Raw genomic sequence first — 24,551 nt, 5'->3', positions numbered from 1 at the left:
CTCTTCCTCCTCCTCTCCTCCTCCTCCCCTCCTCATCTAATGTCTCCGTTTTCCTGCCTTTTTCCCCTTTCTTCTCATTCTCTCTACCTTCTCCCCTGCTCCTCATCATTCTCTCATTCTTCCCCATCTCACAGGGCACTCCTCCTTATTCCCTCCTTCTCATTCAAAATGCATTTTTTTGTCGCTCGGTCGCTATGTTCTCGCGCAGTACCTGTTAGCCAATCTTTCGACGCCCCGTATGTAGGTCATGGAAAGAAAGGAATATTGATTTGAAATGATTTGAAAAAGGGGAGTAAAGGGAATCAGGAGAGCTTGGGTATTTGTTTCTAGTTCATCGTGATTGTGCCATGGACCAGTGATGGCCTGGTGGTAGAGTCGCTGTTCGGCAAGCTTCAAATCCCGCTGGTCCCAAGATTTTTTCTGACTAGTCTTGTTTTCAATTACAGATCGATCAATCGATTTTTATTTACTGGGTGTAATCCACAAATACGTTTAAACAAATACGAATAGTAATAAAAATTCAGGGAATCTGCCCTCAACATCATCATCAAAATTGTATTTATTAACGGTACTATGTCCCTTTTGCAGCCAACCTCAAATTCTGTAGAACTTTGCAGAAATTATGAATATGTAATGTTGTCCTATCTGTGAAATTTAAATGTTAGCAGTGTCCTAATATTCACATTATGCAAGGAAACCTGTTTACTTGCTAAACTTTACTGTCAGACACTATTGAGTGACTGACTGGCTTTTTTTCTTCTATGATAATAAAATACATAAAATGAGCTATAAAGGGTACATGAGCATTTGTCTACATCAATAACCCATTTCTTGTGATGGTCAAAATTAAACTGGTTGAATCTTTGCGCAGCATAAAACGTATGACCATTCAGTACAATGGTCTGAAAATCAAGACTATTAATTATTGGCTCTATAGCTCCAAAGTCGATTTGACAACTAATAGTCGTTATTTTCCCACTTGAAGACATTTTCAAGCCCCACCTTTTTTTAGGGAGGTTCTAAATTAGTATTATCTTTCAAATGCCGTTGGAATTTAACCTTTTCATTTTTGGCCTGCAATTGGGACATAATACCTTTAAGTCAAGTACATGTGACATGCCAAACAGCTTGCATCCAATCGTCATCGCTTTCCCAGACAAGATTGGAACCAATAAAAGGTTGTCAACCCCTGTACAGATAAACCTAATTCATCACCTAATAAGAAACGATAACAGTCTGATTACTTTCTGTCCTCATTACGATATCCCATGATTCTAAGTAGGGGCGCCCAACAAAATCAAATGGGCATTTACTGGGAAATTATGAAAGGGGGGGTGGATGTCACCCATCATTTAAGTTATCCGAATGAAAAAAAATACAAACAAAAGCTAAAGAGGAGCCATTTTCTAATTCTTAAAATTTGCAGATAATGAGAATAAAAAATATCAATTAAGCAAAGAAAAAGAATGATAAATGAATAAATAAATAGATTAATAAATGAATACGTAAATAAATAGATATATGAATGAAAAAATTATGAATTTGCACTAAAAAAATCCCTAATTCGTATACATGAATGAAAAAACTTGCTAATAAGCACAATAATGCACAATGTCCTCACTATGTTCTATTCTGTCAACAACAAAAAGAAACGTTTACCGACTGCTTAATTCGAGGGTACGGGGGGGGGGGGGGGGCGGTGTCACACCCCTCACAACCCTCTTTAATAGCGCACCGCCCCCAGTGTCTCAACTAATGCCAAGCAGCCTTCTCCATCTCTTAGAAGTTGGGAGGGGGAAACCCAGAGACTCCAATCTTCCTCGTTTACCTTGGGGATAACCTTGAGGAACCATCGTCTAATTGCTGGAAACCAGATTTGAAGGTTAGCGGAAGGGAGCGGCAAAATACGAGGTGCAGTCCTTAATTCCACAGCCCCTCTTGCGAATTCCCGATAAACATTTTCTCCCTAAGACCTTAGTGTTTGTTTCTTGCTCTCAACTAGTTTTAAAAAGAAGGAAATGATTCTCCCACGCAGAAGTTATTGTGTTTGTTGAGCAAAGGAAGATTATTAAGAAGCGATTGGAAAATGGGGATGGTGACTGACTCAAGGCGAATCCCAAGGTTGCGGGTGACTTGGTTACCTCAAAGGTTACAATCACAAGAAAATGATTCCCCAAGTTTCTTGTTGTTTCTTGGTTTTAAGCAGTTTTAACAATTAAGAAGGAAGTTAGTGTTTTTAATGAGCCAAACAAATAGAGAAAAAAATGAGATTGAAAAATGAGGATGGTGACTGACTGTAGGAGAAGGCGATTCCCAAGGTCACGGTCGCTGAAGGTCTAGTCCGGGGGTCTGGTGAACCATTACCTTCATTATAAATGCCCCCTTTTCACCTCTAATAAATGACCTTATCAAAATCTGATGAGTGCTCCATTTTCACCTCTGATAATTACCCTTTGTACTTTCGGACACTGTTACTTACCAAAGGTTATGATAATGTGCTTATAACCCCATCATTATTGAGTTTTCTCCTCCTTTTAAGATGAAATTTTTTCGCACTGCGACCTCACAAATCTAAAATGTATCCTCGCTCGCTTCGATCTGTCGCAAATGAATTTTCAGATCATCACACCCAACCGCATCCCAATTTCCAATCTCAAAGTATGATATCTTGTATGTGTATAAAGAAGGAAAAAAAATATTGAAATCACCCATTATAATCACAATGTAGGGGTATATACCAATGTCTATCAAAATGTATATTTTCGCTACGAAAGTGCCCCTTTTTCTCCAGAAAGTGCCTTTTTTGTAAGTGTCCCCCCCCCCCCGGGCCCCCCCCCCACACATACACTTTGGAAGTCGCTCCGCCGCCCCTGCAAGGTGTTCTTTTATCTGACATTGGAGCAATAATTTCATGGCGGGTTGAAACTGTCAGTGTATAACACCAAAGTATAGGGCTATCCTTATGGTATTTTTACGACTTAAACTGAAAGGGGTCTTCTATATAAACAAAGATGGAAAATAAATGGGATCAATGAATCGATTTTGATGAGCATAATTTGGACTGGCCTTCAATTCACAAGATAGAGAAATTGTGTACAATTGAGAGTAAGTTAATGTTGTTCACGCATGATCTAAATTTTTGGGGTGGCCGTTGTTGTTGTTGTTGTTTTACGCCGTTGTTGTTGTTGTTTTAGTTTTAAGGGCGTGTGTCATTCAATTGTGAATATTTACGCCTTCTTCTTCTTGATTTGTTTTTGTTTGGCAATCAGTCACAGTTGACTATTTTTGCCACACACTATTTTATGAATTATTTATATATATACATATATGTACAATTTCATGTCATAAATGACTATTTTTAGGATTCTTTCTCCTTCCATCCTCTTTCCTTCCTCTTTTTTTCTTTTTAGACTCTATAACTTTTTTTAGAGAGAAAATTCAATAAATTAATAATTTTGGAAAGAGACGACGGCCTAGCAAGTTGTGAATAAAAAACGCCTATAAACTAAAACTAAACGTACGTACTTGTGTTTACGCGCACGTGCGCGTTCAAATATCACCTCACGTATGCACATGTGTACTTCGCACTTACCCCCACCCTTTTCAAAATGCCATCTTACCAGTCTTTGAGGTATATTTCGCAGACTTTCGGTTTTAACCTAGGTCACTCCGGCATAGGTGAGGGGGTGCCAGCTAGCATGTGATGTTGGAGGTGATCACCGAATTGTTAGAAAAGTAAATGGTCAAATTAGTTACAAGTATTGTGGGCTTTATTGGTGCAAGAAAAAGGAAAAGAGAAGATAAGAAGAAGAAGAAAAAAAAAAAAAAAAAAAAAAAAAAAAAAAAAAAAAACTCAACAACAATTTAATTGTTTGGATACAGCCGCTTTGTTCTTAAAACGAAGCGAACTATTGCTTTTTGTTTAACTATTTCTGAAAGTTTAAGTAGTGTCATGATTTCCTGTGGATGTGATAAATCAGTTTCTACGAGTAACATAGCTCTTTCTATTATGTACTTTGGGCATTCAGTGAGAAAGTGGTTTACAGTTTCAGTACGTCCTATGCAGTTATTGCAATGGCCTGTCGAGTGTATATTCAATCTGAAGAGATCTAAGTTCAAACCTATCACTCCTATTCTTAATCTATGGAGAATACTTTCTTCAAATCTGTTCAACTTACATTCATATGGTTGATTTACTGTAGGCAGTATATGTCTAAGAGATCTATCAGAATTATTCCATCTGTCTTGCCAGAGTTTTATATACTTGCTGGTAATAATACTCTTTATTTCAGAAAAGGATAATTTATTACAAATTTCAATGTTATTTTGTAAAGCAGATTTTGCATAAAAATCTGCCATTTCATTTCCGTGTACACCACAATGGCTAGGAATCCATTCTAAGTGTATGTGTTTTCCTTGATACGATAATTTTGTACTTAATGTAATAATTTCAGTTACAAATGTAATATCTTTTTCATCCTTTATGGCGAGCAGGGCGCTTACGGAATCACAAAAAATAACAATGCCAACATACACATTAATGTTCTCTAGCCAATTAAGCGCAAGGACAATTGCAGCCAATTCGGCTCTGAAAGATGAGGTGTGATCCGCCAATCGTTTGGCTTGTTGAAAGGAGAATGCTGGTACATAAAAAGAAGCAGAACTTATTCCAAAACTTGGAACCTTTGACCCATCTGTATAGATGTGTAGTTGTATTGGCCATTTGGTACTGATCAATTCTAAACTGCGTTGACGTAAATAAGATGGGTTTTCATGTTTGTTCACTATTTCGCTTAATTCTATCGACACTTTTGGAGCATTAATTTTCCAAGGGGGGAAACTAGGTATAGTGTAAGGTTCGATAGTACAATGTTTCATTAGTTCTGTTCTGCATCCAAATGGCTTGTTATTCTTTTGGAGCTTCAAAAGTTCCATTTGCCAGCTGGGCTTAACGTTTAATATGACAGGGTGATCTCGATGCATTTCAATCTTTTGTCTGAATCTGTCCGCCAGCATCTGTCTTCTTAAGTCTAAGGGCATTTCACCTAGTTCAACTTGTAGTGAATCTAATGATGTAAGAGGAAGAGCTCCCGCACAAATTCTCAAGGCTTGATATTGAATGGAGTCAAGTGATTTCTTTATACTTTGAGCCGCACTGTCATAGGCTTCACAACCAAAATCTAATAACGATCTTATCAATGCTCTATATACCATTAGCAGGGATTTCGAGGAGCTTCCCCATGTAGTCCCAGTAAGGCACCTAAGAATGTTCAGTTTCTTTTTACATCTAAGGACTACGGCATCTATGTGCGTCTTCCATGAAAGTCTTTTGTCAAATATAAGTCCTAGGAAATGCTTCTTTGATTGGAATAAAAGTGCGTCGTTGTTTAATTTCAGTTCTGGGTATTTTGCTTTATTGTTTTTAGTAAATAACACTGGAAAGGATTTACTCTGTGAAAGGCAAAAGCCCCATTTAGTAAACCATTCACTCAATGTGTTCAGATAGCACTGTATTCTGTTTGAAATAATTTCTATGTTATTACCTGACATCCAGATGACACAGTCATCAGCATAAATAGATGTGGTGATTAATTCATCTGTTGGAATATCACTCATCATGATATTATACAATATAGGACTTAAGACACTCCCCTGGGGGAGGCTGTTGTACATTTCATATAATTTTGATTCTTCTTTACCAATCTTTACTTGGAAAGTCCGCTCTTTCAGATAGTTATAGAGAAACTCGAGCATATTACCTGTAATACCATGTACTGATAGTTTGTAAATAAGGCCTTTGATACAAAGTCTGTCATATGCCTTTTCAATATCGAGAAAGATTGCTAAAGTATATTCACCAACATTAATGCTTCTTTGGATGGCATTCTCTAAAAGTACAATGTTATCCGTGACCCCACGTTTACTACGAAAGCCAGTCATGAGGGGAGGAAGTATATTGTTCTTTTCTACATACCATTGGAGTCTATTCTTCACAATCCGTTCTAGTATCTTGGCAAAACATGAGGAAAGTGCTATGGGTCGGTACGACGATACCTTTCGGGGGTCTTTATTCTGTTTTAACACAGGTATTAGGATAGAGTGTTTCAGACTGGGAGGTATGCTACCCGTATCCCATATCAAGTTCATGACCTTTAGCATATATTGTTTTGCTTTCTGAGGAAGTTTTTGGTAAACCTGATAAGGGATCTTGTCTTTTCCAGGAGCTGATTGTTTACATGTGTTTAGAGTTTTTTGCAATTCAAAAAGAGTGAATGGTTCATTCAAGATATGCTCCATTCCCCGCTTCAGTGATTTCGTGACTTGTTGCTCAACATTTTTGTTTTCTTTTATTTCTGGACATTCTTTAACATTACTAATTGATTGGAAGAACTTAGAGAAAGCCTCAGTCTTTTCACTGTTACATGTGATTTCTTTTTCATTTTCTATCAGGACTGACATGTTTTTTGTTTTTTTGACAGATACCCCCTTTAACCGTTTAATGGTAGACCATACCGCTGATTCTGGTACAAAGCGGTTGAGTCTTGAGCAAAATTCTTGCCAGTAATTTCGTTCTGCTTGGCGTAGAGTTTTTTGTACCTCTGATTTTTTCTTCAAATATGTATTTAGATTTTCTATTGAAATGTGTCTTTTTAATCTATTATTAGCCCTGTTTCTTTCTTTGATACTTTGTGTACAGTCTTTTGTCCACCAAGGTACAGGGTCATGTTTTTTCTTTCCCCTCTGGGGCATTATTTCTTTAATAGTCTCTGACAAACTTTTCATAAAACATTTATACATTTTCGTAGGGTCGGAATAGTTGCCACTATGTTCAATTTTATGTTCACATTTTTCGGCAAAAGTGTTCCAATCAAAATTTTTAAAAGACCAAGTTGTTTCCTCATTTATCTTCTCGCTGTTGCTGTTTACTTTCCCTGCTCGGTCCAATAATATCTGGGTGGAGATGGGAAAATGGTCACTACCAAGGGTGTGCCGCAAAACTTCCCACGAGCATAGGCAAGATAGTTTGGGGGAGGTGATGCTAAGATCCAAACATGACATTTTCCCAGTGTGTGGATCTATTCTGGTTCCTCTTCCGTCGTTTAAAATTATAAAGTTATTGTCATGTGTGAAATTTTCAATTGTGTGCCCATTTTGGTCTATCTTTGCACTACCCCACACAGGATTATGTGAGTTGAAATCCCCAACTATAAGGAATAGATTGTATTCTAGTTTGTTAATCATCCTGTTCAAAACAATCTCGTTTAATTTTTTGCAAGGGTTATAGAAATTGATTATGGAGATTTTTGATCCAGCAACATGAACTTTAATATGTTGTATTTCGAATTCTTCGTCATTGACAGGATATTCATAGTTGATGGAATCATGTACATAAATGGCACACCCTCCTTTAGATTGATTTTCCCTGTTTCTAATAAAACATGTATATTCAGGGATTTGCAATATTCTATCATCATTGAACCATGTTTCCTGAACACAAATTAAATGGTACTTTACATCTTTATATGAATCTAAGTATTTTATAAGTTCAGGACCGTGATTAAGAAGTCCCTGCGCGTTCCATTGTAATATGGTTAGCGCTGTCATCATCATTACTATGCTATACCAGTACATCTTTAGCGTCATGTTTTACTCTTTGTTTGAGCAGTCTCTCAGCTGCCACTTTCACTAAGGATGAAATCTCCTTCTCGGATTTTCCATCCGTAAAAGTGAGAACAAGTTGCGTAATGAAAGAGATTATTTGCTCATCACTCATTAATGTTACTAGGTTACCTCGAGGGAGGGCTTCTAGTTTTACTTCAGTTTTTCCATCCTTATCTATTAATTTACTGCTCTGTGCGTTTTTTTGCAGCGGGGTGTTCCAGGGCTGGGGATCAAGTTGCGGGGTGGCGTTTTCAGGGCGGATTGCTGTGGATGACCTCACTGGTCGGGGAGGAAGAGGGAGGTTATCTGAGTTGACATCGAGGGAGGGATGTGATTCAGGGAGGTTAGCTTGTGGTTTCTGCTGTGCTTTTTCTTGCTCCGACTGTATTTTTGCAGCTTGTGCGTATGAAAGATTGTTTTTGACTTTTACTATTTGTATCTTTTTGGCTTTCTTAGCTTCAAGACAGCCGTCAAAGGCTGCTGAATGGTTCCCACCACAATTTATACATATCGGTCTTTCTTTTCGGTTACATTCCTCAAATTTGTGGTCTTCCCCGCATCTGACGCATCTCATCTTTGCTTTGCATTGAGCTATGCCGTGGCCGTAGCGTTGGCATTGAAAGCACCTCAAAACGGGGGGAATGTATAGTTTAACCTCAAAATGTTGATAGCACATTGTTATGTTGCTGGGGAGGTTTGTACGGTTGAATGCTATAATAACACTCCTCATTGGGATAAAATTGGGTCTGCTCTCTTCAATTTCAATTGATTTTACATTTGATTTGGACCTTTTCATGATTCTTTTTACATCAATTACTCCTTGGTGTTTCAATTCATTGAGAATTTCGTCATCAGTCATTTCTGTAGGTACTCCATATATGACCCCTCTCACAACTTGCTGCTTTTCTGCAACTTTTACTGGGGTGGTTCCTATGTTACTAATTTGAGATAGTGCTTTTACTTGTTTCTGGTTTTTGCATTTGATAAGGAGACCTTGGGCTGTGGGTTTGATAAATTCCACAGGGTTTGGACAAGCTTCACGGATATTTCTAGCTATAGTAATGGGATTCACATTCTTTAGCGATTTTGATTTATCTATGGGGGTAATTAAGACTTTGAGTTCCGATTGGCGGTTCTGGGTTGTATTTTGGTCTTCTGAGGAAGAGGATTCTGTTCTCATTGAAAGATTTTCAATTGCAATGCTTCCTTCGCGCCTGCGTTTATTTCTCGGTTTTTGCTCCCTACGAGAGTAATTTACAGTTCGAAATTCATCTTCTTCATTGGGTTGTAAAAGAGGTGGCTCTTCGCCCTGGCCGGTGTTTGTCACTCCGGCCATGACCTGGTTGGTTGCCTGAAAAGGGCGGGAAATTCAATTGTGTGCAGTCTACCGTGTAATTAAGGGTGCGGTATGTGTTAGTAGCCCACAAGACTTGCTTACCTTTTGACTCTGATCCTAAGTATAGGCTTGTATGAATCCACTATAGTTTCAATCCAAGGTTCAACAGTATAAAGAAGCAAAACAGTCCCAACTATATCCGGTATTGAGGCAATTTTTAACAATATTGGCAAAATTCTACAAGAAATCTACAAGAAATCTACAAGCTCCTAGAGAGCTTCTGAAAAGCACGTCCGCTCGTCCGCTCGGACTAAACGTGAGTTCTATTGTAGTCTACATTCAAGTGTTTAGGCCTGATTATTTTATGTGCTATAGTTATTAAAATAAATAGTTTTCTGCTGTGTAAACATCCAGCATAGCCTTCACTCATTCACGATCACCATAATTAAAATATGGTGAATGAGTGGAGGCTATGAACATCGGTCTCGTTCCAAGGTGATACGCCCACTGTACGATAAGACCGAGTATCTTGATCAAAGACTACGATGAAATATCAGCTGACGATATTTTTGCGAAGCATGAAACACTGGACAAAATGGCTGTAAACACTAAAATTGTCAACATTGAAGTGAAAGATATTCGTTTTCCAACCTCACTCGAGGGCCATGGATCGGATGCTATGGTAAGCTAACAATTTGCTTTGTTTTTCTGAATAGGTGATTTACTCTGGGTACGTAGATTTCTGACGGAATTCAAACTCAAATGGAGCTCTCGATTCGGACAGTTTGCAGCTGGAGGAGCGAGCGGACAGGTCTTTGTTGGTGCGCCTGGAGTTTCGGGCTGATCGACAACGCAAGCTTGCCTCGAGTCCAAGGTTACACTCGACATGTAATTGGGGGCGTTACCGTGGGTACTGGCGCTGACCTGGGCCTGGGTATGGGAGAATCTTGAACCTTAAAATTGAAGTTGAAGCATTAATCCCTTTGCAGCTCACTCTCTGGAAGCTATACTTGGGTGTATGTACGTGCAGTCAATAGCAGACAGCTTGTTGTTGTTGTTATTGTTGGTTTTTATGGTGGTTTCCATCATCGTTTGATGATTTTCGCCAGGCAATGTGACGTGAGAGGGTGTAGTTTCTGGTTCTCTCTTTGATTTTTGCTCTGTTGTATCAACGATAGCCTGTGGTGTTGTGTTTATGAAATTAATAATGTCAACTAAATTTTAGTAGGCCTAGTTAATATCTCTATTGTTATGTGTACATGTAGCTTGTTATTTTAAAGAATAAATTAGGAAGGAAAGGATGAAGTGGTTCAATATTAGTTGCGTTCAGTTCATTATGTTAAGACGTTGGTTTGGAGCCTCTCTTCGTATCCTAAAACAAAAAGTGATCTATCTTAAAATATAAAATAATAATAATTACAGTGCTAATTAATCAACCGTAATTAATACTCTAGTTTATAGCTGAGCATCACAGTTTGTTGTACCTTCCAGTTCCAGTATATCATTTTAATATTGTCATTAATTCAAATGGCGCTTTTGGGTACAAATTGATTTGATTCTTTTATATTTCTTATTTGTCAATAGCATACTGATCCCGACTATTCCTGTGCGTATGTCATCATCAGAACTGATGCTGGAGATGGATTGGAAGGTCATGGACCAACGTTTACCATCGGCAGGGGAACGGAAGTTGGTTAGTAGCTTAAAGGATGACTTACAAATAATAATAATAATAATATTTCATCCTTATATAGTGCATTTCAGGACCGCAGGCCCTCTCAATGCACTTTTTAGATATACCGGTATATTATTACAATCTCTTTAATAGGCAATACAACCTATAATATACAAATGCTATTGTGCTATTGGAGTCACCGAGGCCCATTGTTATAATTTGTACCTCGAAACAAAGGCAGGGTAAATTTTTTTATATTCTGCATACCCCCCCCCCCCCCCAAAAAAAAAAAAAAAAAAAAAAAAATGCATTAAAATTAAAAAAATTAAACATTCTAAAAATTTTATAATATATTATATTGTAAAAAAAAAAAAAAAAATACAAAAAAAAAAAAGTCCTCAATTTTTGTTTTCGTCTCCCAAATTATGCTCCCAAATAGTACTTTTTCAGAGCAATCTTAAAATGGTTGAAATATTTGTGGTCACGTGAAGAGCTCTCAACCAATCAAAAAACCAATACATTTTTATGCAGGATATAATGACCTATTAATTTGGGCACAAAGGAAAAGGTACATGAATGTGATCTTAAAAGCAGGGTATTTTATCAACATTGCTACCACTGCTGTAATGTATTTTCAATTGCACCATCTTTCTGGGAAGGCATACATTGAGCAATTTCTGGTTCGTGTAGCCAAGCATCGTCACGCACCCGTCATTAGTTGATGATGCATTGTGGGACATTGCTGTTGACATAATTGGGACATTGTGAGCAGCAGATGTCACTGTGTAAATTTGAAGTAGTGTCGGTAGAATACCCTAACTTTAATCCACCTAATGTGTAAGCAAACCCTGTTTGTCAACTGTTACTGCTTATTATGCCGCTATATTATGGACATTGGACAAAGTACAACTTATTTAGAATGTAACAACTGCATTTCACTTGTTTCCACTTGTCAACAAAAATAAAATAGATAAATAAATAAATACTGTCATGGCATTCTTTAAAATAGATCTCTATACATGTATATGCTGTATCACATTTCTACTGTGTTTGACAAATATCTAATTGCAACAGGTGGTTTGAACATGTTATTATCAGATTCATCGTACATGTACTAAAGTGTTATTAATTTTTATATGAACAAAGAGTTCTTTTTTAGTATATGTTAGCTTTAACAGTGCGTAACATTTCCTCTTGAGATTATGTGTCTTTTATGTCACTAAGAGAGTAAAACTGATCCATTTGTTTGTATATTTTCTGTCTTTATTTGTGGCACAGTTGTGGCAGGAGTAAAGGCTCTCATTCCCTTTGTGGTCGGTCTCAAGGTGGCGGACATCTTTGGCGATTTTGCGACGTTCTGGCGGAAACTGACGAGCGAATCACAGCTTAGATGGGTAATTATGACATCTGTAATTATTAGTGTGGAGGTGTTGTGGTCTAGCAGATATGATATCAGACTTTGGTCCACATGGTTTGCGGTTCAAGTCCCACCACGGCACTGATGTCTTTTGGCTAGACACCAATCTACATTTGCCACTCTACACCCAGGTGTTAATATGGTACCTGGTATGATGCGAATGTGAATGTTGTTGTATTGGCATGTGTGTGCTTGTAAAATTACACCTGGCTATAATACATGTACTCCTCAGAGAGTGGAGCATGTGCACTATCATGTACAGATTAGCAATTGAATCCAATGACCAGGGTAATAATTATTACAGTTTTAAGTGCTTAGAAATGTAGTATTAAGTGCTATACAAATGTGACTATTGTTAGTATTATCTCATTGAACCCCTACTATTCCATGGGACAGTCATAAATAAGTGAAAGCCTGCCTACAACCCACTGGAATTAAATATTAAATCATTCATTTATTGCAACCATGAGTTGGATTTCATAAAAAGAATGCAATAGCATGTGTTTCAATGGAATGTTGTTGAACATGAACCTATGATGGTTCGGTGAAACGAGACCAGGGGGGTGTTTCACAAAGATCCTAAGTTGAACTTATCTCTAAGTTGGACTTACAAATTATGGAAAGCCAATAGCATCTTTGAAAATATTTTGTAAAAGTTATTTTGAAAGGCATTAATTGTTTATTCAAATCATTCATATTTTCTATCATCAAGGAGATTTCATGTTCTGGATGTGGAATTTATAAAAAGTCTAAAATACTTAAATTTCTGCTTTTGAATATATTTCATTTTAAGACTCCAATGGCTGTCCATATTTTTAAGTCCAACTTAGAGTTAAGTTCTACTTAGGATCTTTGTGAAACACCCCCCTGGACTATGAAATGGTTCTCCTTATCACGGACTCCAAATTTTTCTCTTTCAGATTGGACCTGAGAAAGGAGTCATCTCTCTAGCGACATGTGCTGTTCTGAATGCTCTCTGGGACCTATGGGCCAAGATGGCTGGAAAGGTTAAATATTTTCCTAGCAATAAGCTATCACATTCGCCTGTATATTCTTGTATCTCAACAGTCAGAATGCATATTGCATACATCAGCTGTTGTTCGTATGGACAAGCAAAATGGTTTACCAAAACGTTCATGAAGTATCATTGAATTTCAGCATAACAATAACTACCGGTACACATTTGCCAGCAAATGGAGCCAACAACAGGCAAAAGCTAGTCAAGTTTGGCCCTGTTCGATGCATTTTAATTCATGACAATAAAAACAATTATTAGATAACGATCACTGCATCATAAAGAAATATTTTTGGTTTGCATAAATCTTGTAACATTTCCGCTGTAATCAAATATATACCGGTACACAAAATGAATAAAGTTTTGACTCAAAAATATGTACATTAAAACTATTTTACAATCGTACGATATGCTACAATATTGTACATGTATCTACAATAAATGCATCAATAATTAAATGTTATTAAATGTTATATTGGTTGACATCGCAAAACAGTTAATATATCAAGGTTTATAGCATGTCATGACAAAATGTCACAGCTACAGTACCTGTAAAATGCCATAAATTACACTGTTTAATTAAATGATTATGTTTATATTGTAATTTGTTTTATGATTTATTTGACAGCCTCTTTGGAAGTTGCTTGTAGATATGGTGAGTTTTGCTTGTGTGTAGACAATGAAAAAGATAAACGTACTTAGGAATCAGAAATGCACCCTTCTCAAATTGAAAAAGCCATATATTCTGTTATATATTTGTAAGGTTTCTTTATAGGCACAATAATGATTGCACTGTGGAGTTTGGACTGTTTTATTGCATTAAACTGAATTAATTGATTGAGAATGTTTAGAGAATGAAAAAAATAGCAAAAGAAATAGAAATGCCAGAGTGCAAGACATATAAAATATGTAAGGTCATGGTTTAATATAAAGAAAGAAGATTAAGGGGGCAACATATAAAATCAAACATTACATATTGAGAGAGATGATTTGTTTTTCATTTTAAATTTCTATGATTTATTTTGTTTAATTTAATTTAATTTTATTTTATTTTATTCTATTTTATTTTATTTTGTTTTATTTTTTTATTTTATAGACCCCAGAGCAACTGTTAAGTGTTATAGACTTCAGATACATGTAAGTTCACTGATTGTTTTCAAAATTTACAAGGAAAATTTGACACTGTGGAAGAACCTCACATGCAAACGCCCTTTTGCCATGCACACAGCCGGATACGTTATTACGTGTAGGCACCGTTTCAAATATACCATTGTGTGCCAAGCAGAAGGGTTTATGAGAGATAACCCTGTACTATATGAATAGGAATTCCCTTGCTAGCTTTTGTTTTTATGACAGGTACATTCTGATCCCCTATATTTGAAGTATCAGCTTCAAATATCAATTCTGTAAAATATATTTGACAAGTTTAAGTATGAAAATTACACCCTAAGTAAAATCAGAAACAAGTTATTAACAGGTACAAATGTAGTAGACTAATCAATGGATATCTGTAACATTTTGGATGCAACACAGTTAACCCCAGATTGTAATGGACCATATTTATGTCTGGCTCAATTCTCTTTTATCCTTTGAAAGAAATTCACTCAATCCATAGCAGGTCAGAGTTATCAAAATGTATAGCTAAACCAGGTTTTCCTCCTCATATTTGCAACATTTATTTGTGTTTTCCACTGTTTCAACAAAAAAAATGTCCATGTATATTACAAAATAACAGTGTGAATGAATATTATGAGAAATCAATGAGAAATTGCAAATATGTACAAGAAAAATAGTGATTTAAGATTTCACTTTGTGTTGACAATTTAGAGACTGCAATGATAAATTTTGATTAAATTGCTCTCAACCATTATCTCTATCAACATACATTATAATCTTTACCTCTAATAACTTTCAAAATGGTGTACTTTCTATGAATTGTGAATTTACAGAACTGATGCACTGACAAAAGAAGAGGCTTTGCAGATTCTAAAAGCTAACGAATCAACGAAAGCTGAAAGAGGTACAGTAAAGGCTTGACTACACATGATCTGGTAAACAGTCATTGCAGAATTCTAGTCTAAAAGACATTGATTCACATTTGCTACTCTCTACCCAGGTGAAGTAAATAGGCACCCGATATGAAGAAATTTGTTTAAAGGCATTGTTTAACAATGCCAAACCTGAGATGCATGGCCCTACGTGTTATCAGCTCAGCGTCTGTGAGATGGTTTAATATTGAAGCCCTAAAAAAATTGCGCTTCAAAATGATCATGAAGTGCCTCAAAAAAGTAAAAATCTTTGAGTGACCGGTTTTACCATACTCATTTTTCCCAATAGACTGTAGTGTTATAAAAACTGTAGGGAAAACGGTTTATGAGATTTCAAATTCCAATCATAAATATCTTGATAATCTGACGAGCGATCGGCTTGTAAACGTCATGGGATTCCTGACTGACCTAAATGTTTGTAATTATGGTTGCAACATGAGCTAAATCCAGGACTTTGTTTCAGAATCTAAGGCAATGTTACCGGTTCATAATGATGATTGCAGCATGAGCTAAATCCAACGATTTTGTTTAGAATCTGAGACGAAGATACCCAATCCCTTTTAATGCTTTAGTGCCTTAACATGGCGGCTGAGCTACAAGTGGGCTAATAATGTGATAGCTTGCATTAAGCTCAGTAGAGTGTATTTGCACCATAAAAATGGTCTCCTTATAATATTTTAAGTGCATGTATTTTGTCATGTAAATGAATAGCAAGTGGAAGTGAGAAAATAAGTATTTGCACATTATACTTCAGTTATGTCATTTTAACAATATAAATGCAGCACTTTTGATACTGTTCTGTTTCAAACCCCTACCTCCCTGTTTTTCTACAACAGAAGCTGAGTTGATGAAGAATGGCTTTCCAGCGTACACCACCTCGACTGCTTGGTTAGGATACTCTGACGAAACACTTAGAGAGGTAATAGTATAGATACAATGACTGCTGTGAGACGGATGGTTGTTTTTATAGGCTCAAGGGGACGTTACATCCTGCTATCATCCCAAGGCCTGCCGAGGGGTGGTAGCAGGATGTAACGTCCCTAAGAGCCTATACAAACAAATACTGTATGCCTCAAATATTAAAGCAGTCTGTATATCTTTTATATACCGAATTCACAACACAATCTATAAAGAATTCTTACCTTATTCTTTTCTTGAGTAAAGACTGGTTAAAACATCTCAGAAAATCTGAGACACTGCCTGTACATCTTTGCTGGAAAGTTGCCCAAATGTTGCAATCATTAGGGAATCGCACACACATTGCACTGTTTTCTGTATCCGCGCTGGCACGAATACACATTTTACACGTAAACCAATGGGGATCTCACCAAAATATATTTATGAGGCCCATTAACCGGGGCATGCCGGCATCTTTTAAAAGACTATTGACTGGTATGCGGGCATCTTTCTGCATTGTTGTGGGGCCATAGATGGCAACAACGTTGCAATCAGAAAACCTGAATTTTGTATTCATTCATCAATATTCAACTTCAAACACATTTGTTTTGAAAAAAATTAATTTGTGCAGTATTTCCTTTTGACATCTCTTTTCATTGTTCATTCTCAGAGGTGTAAGGCTGCCTTGAAGGACGGCTGGACTTGGTTTAAGATGAAGATAGGAGCTAATCTGGAGGATGATATCAGAAGAGCTAAGATCATCAGATCAGAGATTGGAGATGACAAAGTATTGGTAAGGATTCCTCCGTCCTATCTTTTTTTTTAAAATTTAAAAAGGTTTTCCTTGCAGTGACCTTAATCTATATTACATGTTTTGTAAATTTATGAGAGGCTGTAAGTGTACGACACATGCTACAGCAATAGATGCTCCATGGTCATTTTCTCCCACTGGTTGAATTCATAAGTTTAACCTAGGACGAATATTGTACCAAATGCTAATCCTCATCCAAACCCAGCATATATCCTAATTATAAAACCCAGTCGCAACCGTCGCCCAAACCTTATCCCCATATCTTGGACCAAAATAAGTGCACAGTAAAATGTCATCATAACATACATGAATGTTCGGGTCAGAAATTGTTTTGCAAAGAAGATACAGGTCTACATGTAGAGTTAGTTGTTGTTGTTTATAGGATTAGTTTATGATTTGGTCTTGATATTGAGAATCTCTTTCTCCTGTTAGTTGACATACCGTAATTAACGGTGTATAAACCACCCTTTTTTTTTTTGCCAACTCTGTCGGCAGCAAGCCAGGTCTGTGTTAAAAAACCCACGCGGGAAGGCCTTTCATTTAAGTGCGAGGTGCAGCTGAATGTGTAAGATCATTAATGTAAATTAAAAAACAGTAGAGGACCTAGGATAGAACCTTGTGGTACGCCGTGTAATAGAAGAAAAATTGGAGGAATTATTATAAACTACATATTGAGATCTATCAGAAAGATTACTTTCAAACCAAGATGACAGACAAATTTAAGTGTTGTTCACACCGATTACTGAGCTGTGAGACATTGCCAGGTATAGCGCCAGGTGGAGGGGCATAAATCAAATTTTTTTTTTTTTTTTTTTTGTGTGTGTGTGTGTGTACCGTGTATAAACCGCACCCCCGACTTTAAATGTTTTTCGGCGGCAAAAAGGTGCGGTTAATACACCGTTAATTACGGTACATTAATTTTTATGAAAATCATATTACTTAATAGATAAATTTGCCTCATGGATATTAAATTGGCTCTTCTATTATTAGCCTCATGTCCCAGTCACTTTATCCCTTTTGCTTTGTAACTCCAGATGATGGACTGTAATCAGAGATGGGAGGTATCCCAAGCTATTGACTGGATGAAGAGACTAGCTGAATTCAAGCCTTACTGGATAGAGGAACCCATCTCACCCGACGATGTTCTAGGTCATGCTGCTATCTCCAAGGTAAATGGAGTCGTAAAGCCGCATCCATGAACATTGCATCACAGATCGTGTAAACTGGACTTGGTGATCTCAGGTGATGATGTTCTAGGCCAGTGCTTCTCAAACTGTTTTAACCCACTGACTCCTGGAACTGAGTGGATCCTGTATTATTAAAGGGAAAGTCCACCCCCAAAATAAGTTTGTTTCAATAGAGGCAGAATAATAAGAAAATCAGGTGAGTGAAAGTTTGAGCAAATTCTGAATGAAAATAAGAAAGTTATGAATTATTGAAGTTGTGATCAATCAAATACAAATTGGCAACTCTGTGACTTATTATACGAGCTCTCCTTCATTTGCTTTGTGCATAATATTCCATAAAATCATGTTTTCTTCGTTATTGATGACAGAATATATATTTGTTCCTTGCAGGGGGAGTATAGAAACATATTTGCAATTATTATATTTAGGGTGCATGTATGGTTGAAATTTTTCTTGAGGGAAAATGAAAATTTTAGATTTTTTTAGTACTGAGCAAATGGAAGTTGAGCTCGCATGATACGTCATAGAGTTGCCAATTTGTGTTTGATTGATCACAACTTCAAAATTCCTAACTTCCTTATTTTTAATCGGAATTTGCTCAAACTTTCACTGACTTGTTTCTCTCATTTTTCTACTCCTATTAAAACTAACTTAATTTCAGGGTGGACTTCCCCTTTAAGGCTGTGGAATGAAATAATTCAGAAGTCAACTAGTTAGAGCAGGAGAAGGTGTTAGAAAAGATGGGAGAAAAATGGCCTGCTAATGATTCTACTACATCTACACATGAACTGGCAACAAGTTCTAACCCTGGGCCCAATACTGTACTTGTCCATGACCCTTTATGCTAATCCTCACCCTAAACCTAGCCTTAAGGTAAATTGTAACCAAAATCCTGAGGAATTGTGACTGAAGCTGTCAGGGCCCCATCTTATAAAGAGTTGCGATTGATTTGGATCAATTGCAATTGCTCTAATCAATCTCAAGTTTGCAGTCCCCAATCTCTTATGTACTAACTTGCGATTGATAACAGCTCTTCATAAGACGGAGCCCAGGGGGGCTGTTTCACAAAGATCCTAAGTCGAACTTAACTCTAAGTTGGACTTAAACATTATGGAGAGCCATTTGTAGACTTAAATTAAAATATACTCCAAAGCAAAAATTAAGTACTTTAGACTTTTCATAAATTCCACGTCAAGAACATGAAATCTCCTTGATAATAGAAAATATGAATGATTTGAATCAACATCTTATGCCTGATAAGAAAACTTTTACAAAATATTTTCAAAAATGCTAACAGCTTTCCATAATTGTTAAGTCCAACTTTGAGAAAAGTTCAACTTAGGATCTTTGTGATACACCCCCCTGGTCTCTGATATGTACCATGTCTTCACTGGTTTCCAGACATTTCCATCTGCTTTTGCTTTTGTATCCTTTCCCCCCTTGCCTCTCTCACTTCTTTTCTTTCTTTCGTCGCAGGCTCTTAATCCGTTGGGCATCAAGGTAGCCACGGGAGAGCAGTGCCAGAATCGTGTTATGTTCAAGCAGTTTCTCCAAGCCAAAGCCTTACAGATCCTGCAGATCGATAGCTGCCGAATCGGAGGGATCAACGAAGTCCTCTCTGTTATCCTCATGGCAAGAAAATTTGGAGGTTTGTAATGATGTTACAAACTATTAAAGGCATCGTTTAACAATGTTAAATCTGAGATGCACGGCCCTACGTGTTATCAGTGTCTGTGATATGTGTAATATTGAGGCCCTCAAAATGATCAAGAAGTGCCTCAAAAAAGTGAAAATCTTTGAGTGACTGGTTTTACCATACTCGTTTTCCCCAATAGACTGTAGTGTTATGAAAAGCGTTAAAAATGGCAAGAAAATTTGGAGGTTTGTAATGATGTTACAAACTATTAAAGGCATCGTTTAACAATGTTAAATCTGAGATGCACGGCCCTACGTGTTATCAGTGTCTGTGATATGTGTAATATTGAGGCCCTCAAAATGATCAAGAAGTGCCTCAAAAAAGTGAAAATCTTTGAGTGACTGGTTTTACCATACTCGTTTTCCCCAATAGACTGTAGTGTTATGAAAAGCGTTAAAAAAATTCACAATTTGATTTTGATTTTCCAATCATAAATATCTTGATAATCAGACAGGCGATCGGCTTAATTGTAAAAGCCAAGGGGTCCCTGACTGACCTAAAGGTTTATAGTTTATATATTTTGTTTCAGAATCTGAGACAAAGTTACTCAATCCCTTTAACTGTAACTACACAAATGCAGGATGGCTGATTTCCGCCAACAATTTTTTCTTCCTTTTATTAAGACCTAATACTGCAATAATTCAGAGCGTAATTACGCCTTAATTCATGGCATTATTATGTTGTAACATATAGTAATAACGCCTTTTAAATATTTTTAAATTATTGGCGGAAATCAGCCACCATATGAATGTAATGTACAAATTAAAATGGACAGATAAACCAGGTATGTGCCAGCATTGCTTATGAAGCCTGCATTGTGTGGGCTACTTCCTGTTCTATAGACGCATGCTTGGATTCAGTGCAAAATACTTGCCCCTCAGATAGGATGTTAAATGTAGAACCTGTGTGTGTGTGTGTACAAGAGTAACATACAGGTGTAGAACTGACTGCACTCTTCACAATCCCAGTGGTACACCAGCCCAATCAGTTATATCAGGGCCCTGTCTTACAAAGAGTTGCGATTGATCCAAATCAATTGTAAGTCCTCTAATCAATCGCAAGTTTGCACTCTCCTATCTATGTACATAGTTGCGATTAATATCAACTCTTTGTACGACAGGACCCAGGAGACATTTTACCAGGGGTTACAGTTGTTCTCATTTCCTTTGCCTGGCACAGGTGATGCCAAATACTTAATAATAATAATCATGTGCATGTTGAAATTTAATCTACCTTCCAAACGTTAACATCATATTTCTATTCTTTTTTTGTATTTGCAGTACCTGTTTGTCCTCATGCAGGTGGAGTGCTGCTCTGTGAGCTGGTACATCATCTCAGTATGTTTGACTATGTGTGTGTATCAGGAACTAAGGAGGGAAGGTTGGTACCAGTCTTCTATTTTAAAGTGCAGTACTTAAAATTTTTCCCTGAATAGTAAATGCATTTATGACATTTTTTTCAGACGCTTATGTAACTTTGAGTGATTAATAGAATATAAAACTTTGATGACTTATACAAATAAAATATAATTATACAAAACACCTTTTTGGATTGTACATGTACACATGGATACTCATTTTCCTGCCCAATTTCATATTTTTGTCACTCAAATCAATTCAGGTACATTAACATCAACATCAACATAATCGTCTTACAATCAATATAGGTATTTCATCATATTCAACATCCAGTCAATGGGACTCATTTGGAGACACAGAAATTAATTTATGAGCATCCAAATTAATTCATCTGTAAATTATTTAGGTTTAGGGCATTCAGATTTTTGTAATCCACTTTCAATTTATTTTTAGAGCAAATATATATGTTAATATGTATACAAAGCTTATATACTATATATAGGTAAAAAAGATAAAATCAAATCAAAGTAACATAAATACAACAACTTAACATTCCACATTGTGAACGAATTCATTAAAATTGAACAAGATTTAAAACATAATACATAATCAACATCAGTGATGAAGCTGGAAATGATAGAGCAAGACAAAAATATATGATTGTTTTTGTAATACTTGCTGAGAGCCAAAAAGGAAAGAAATATAGAAAGAAAGAAAGAAAGAAAGGAGAGGGGGGGGGGGTGCTTACAGATTTGTTCACATATAAGACAATGTTCTTCAGTGTTTGAACATTTGTCTCACTCTACTTTAATAGTGTTCAACATTTTTTTTAATGACAGATGTGCTGATATGGCTATATCTCCATAGATGACATCATGAATACATGTAACTTTTCATGCATTCAATACAAAAAATGAAACAAGAAATGCAGTTGATTTTAATATTTTCACTTTTCTTTTATTTGACAGGGTGATTGAGTATGTGGACCATCTGAGGGAGCACTTCAAGTATCCCTCAATCATCAAGAATGCTTCATACATGCCACAGAAGGTGAATAATGTCAATTTTTTTTGTTTTATCTTACTTCTCTTTTTTAATAATAATAATAGTTCATATTTTATAGCGCATTTCAGGACTGCAGGCCTTCTCAAAGCGATTTACAGATATATTATTAACCCGGTTAGGCAGGACTTGAACCGTGGACCTTGTGATCCACTCGACCACGACACCTCTATTTTTAGTGTTCTTATTTTTCTTAGTTCTAAAACTTGGAGGCCACTTCTATTTTCAAAGTGCTGTAGATTTAATGATGAAAATACCTTTCGTTTTTAAATGCTTGTGGTCACTTTAAATCTACTCAGTTTTGGGGAATTGATCTGAGTTTACATGTTTTGAGATTTTTCAACCATCAACATTGAAAGCAAAATAAAAAAACTTTGCATGTTTGTCACCTATGAAAGCTCACAAACTTTATTGATGGTACACTATGGACTTATTCTGATGCATTTCCCCAATTTGTATATATATTTTTTGTTTTAAACAAAGGACTGATAATTAATCAAATCTTTTAATGTTGTTTTATTTTTTTTGTATAGATTCCTGGGTACTCGACAGAGCTCAAGAAAGCAAGCTTAGAAGACTACGTCTACCCGGAGGGTCGGATATGGCAGCAACTCGCAAAGGAAGGCAAGGTCAAGTTGTAAGGGAGGAAAAACAACACCAGCAACAGAGGCAACATTTGAATCAACAGCTTGTAAGCAACATAGAGAGCGACAATTACAAGAGCTGCTGCAATAATAGGCAACATTAAATTTACAGCAGTAGCAGTAAAGCACCATAGATAGGATCAATAAAAGCAGCAAAAAGGTATAAATAATACAATAATACTGACAGTATTATCAACAATACTTTCAACATCAATAATGAAAAATTTATGTCATCATTTGTAAGTCAGTAGTGTAAACAACAAACCAAAACAGCAACAAAAGTGATGAACAGCTACATCATTATCATTATCAACATCATTGAAGAGGATTATAAGTTCTTGAATTATTTATTTCAGAAATTATGAGCAGGCTCTATGTTAAGAGACTTAATTTAATTGAAATCGAAAGGGCACTCATCACCCCAAAAGAGTTTTGATTTGAGTGTTTTCAGTTTTGCAATAATTAAGGCATCAGTTCCATATATTTCTTCTGTGGATTTGCAAGTTATGATACACTCTAAATGAAAGTACACACTAAAAGTGACTGATAGTTCAAATACATTGGAGTAACTCTCTATACACTCCAAGGCTTCTGCTAGCCATGATATCAATACCCCCCCCCCCCCCCCTTGTGCTCTTTAATCTTTTTCACTTGAATGTTTTATTTTGGGCAGTTTGATTTTTTTTATGTTTTCTGACAATTTCTTTCAGTGATTTTGTATGTAGTTAAAGATATCGAAGAGCTTCCCTACAAAGGTGCACTGTAGACATGCTGTGTTCTTTTAATGCTAGCAAAACTATGAATAATATCATTCTTTGTTATCATAATTATTATTCTCTACGTCAAGTCAACATCAAATAATCATACAATGATCAAGATTTGACATCAGCTGAAAGAATTGGCCAAATTTTACTCTTGTTGTGAACCCCCTGTCCTGATAATGTGATAAGCAGCCTATTTTGTCAATGTTTAAAGCCTGTCCGTACTAGTTTGTCCAAGGGGGAGTAGACCTCCCTGCAAGGGCGCTGACAGGTGGTTATCTCATCAAATCAGCTCTCAATTAACATAAGAAAAAGGGGATCATGGGGGACCAGCAGGCACCGATCAGGCATTGTTTGCTATATAGAGGGCGCAAGTAGCTATAAGTAGTGCAGTGGGGCTTTAAATAGGTTTGTTTACTAACTGCATCATGTACGGATATGGCTTTGAGTATTCACCCCCCTCTTGTGAGGCACATGCGCGGCATAACTTACACTTACATGTACAGTTTATTGTCCATAAAGATCATATAAATTGATTGGTTGTACAGTTGGCACGGCAGTATAAGAATGATCATGTTTAAACATGATAAACTTAAAGGTAATACAAAGTTTTGGTATGGGGTCATGAATTCGGTTCAAATTAACACATTGGAAGCATATGCGTTCCTACAATATTTATTGATCGTTGTCGCTGTTGAAATCGAGTCTAAAGTTATGAAATTATAAATAATGAACTCTTTATGTTTTATAGCTCCCTCTCAAGGTCAAGATATTAATTTATCTATGAAACAATGTTTCTTGACTAAAATCGACCGATTAGCTATTCCCGTTTGGAAATTATATATCACAACTACATATTCTGAGATTTTCATGGTCGCAGCTACCATCGCACGGCCATAGGCACTTTTTGAAATTTATCAATATTTACCGGGAGCACCGGTAAATTTTTATATTAAATTTTTCTCGAAAACAGAAGTGTTTT

The 24,551-nt window shown here is 36.4% G+C and overlaps 1 protein-coding gene across 1 annotated transcript; it reads left to right on the top strand.

The window, feature by feature from the left end:
• Window positions 1-9,545: 9,545 nt before the first annotated feature.
• On the top strand, window positions 9,546-24,159 carry LOC754396 (mitochondrial enolase superfamily member 1). The gene is made up of 14 exons (XM_030982899.1): window positions 9,546-9,680; window positions 10,583-10,691; window positions 11,952-12,067; window positions 13,011-13,097; window positions 13,734-13,760; window positions 14,202-14,242; window positions 15,055-15,125; window positions 15,990-16,072; window positions 16,721-16,843; window positions 17,896-18,030; window positions 19,525-19,696; window positions 21,025-21,124; window positions 22,071-22,152; window positions 22,698-24,159. The coding sequence occupies exons 1-14, from the start codon at window positions 9,594-9,596 to the stop codon at window positions 22,803-22,805; spliced, it is 1,341 nt and encodes a 446-aa protein (XP_030838759.1). The 5' UTR covers window positions 9,546-9,593; the 3' UTR covers window positions 22,806-24,159.
• The last annotated feature ends 392 nt before the right edge of the window (window positions 24,160-24,551 follow it).

This window comes from Strongylocentrotus purpuratus, unplaced genomic scaffold (genome assembly GCF_000002235.5).
Source record: "Strongylocentrotus purpuratus isolate Spur 01 unplaced genomic scaffold, Spur_5.0 spur5_scaffold_13, whole genome shotgun sequence".
Lineage (NCBI taxonomy): Eukaryota > Metazoa > Echinodermata > Echinoidea > Camarodonta > Strongylocentrotidae > Strongylocentrotus > Strongylocentrotus purpuratus.
Note: the sequence above shows the minus strand (reverse complement) of the source record. Positions and strands in the feature narration are given on the sequence as shown.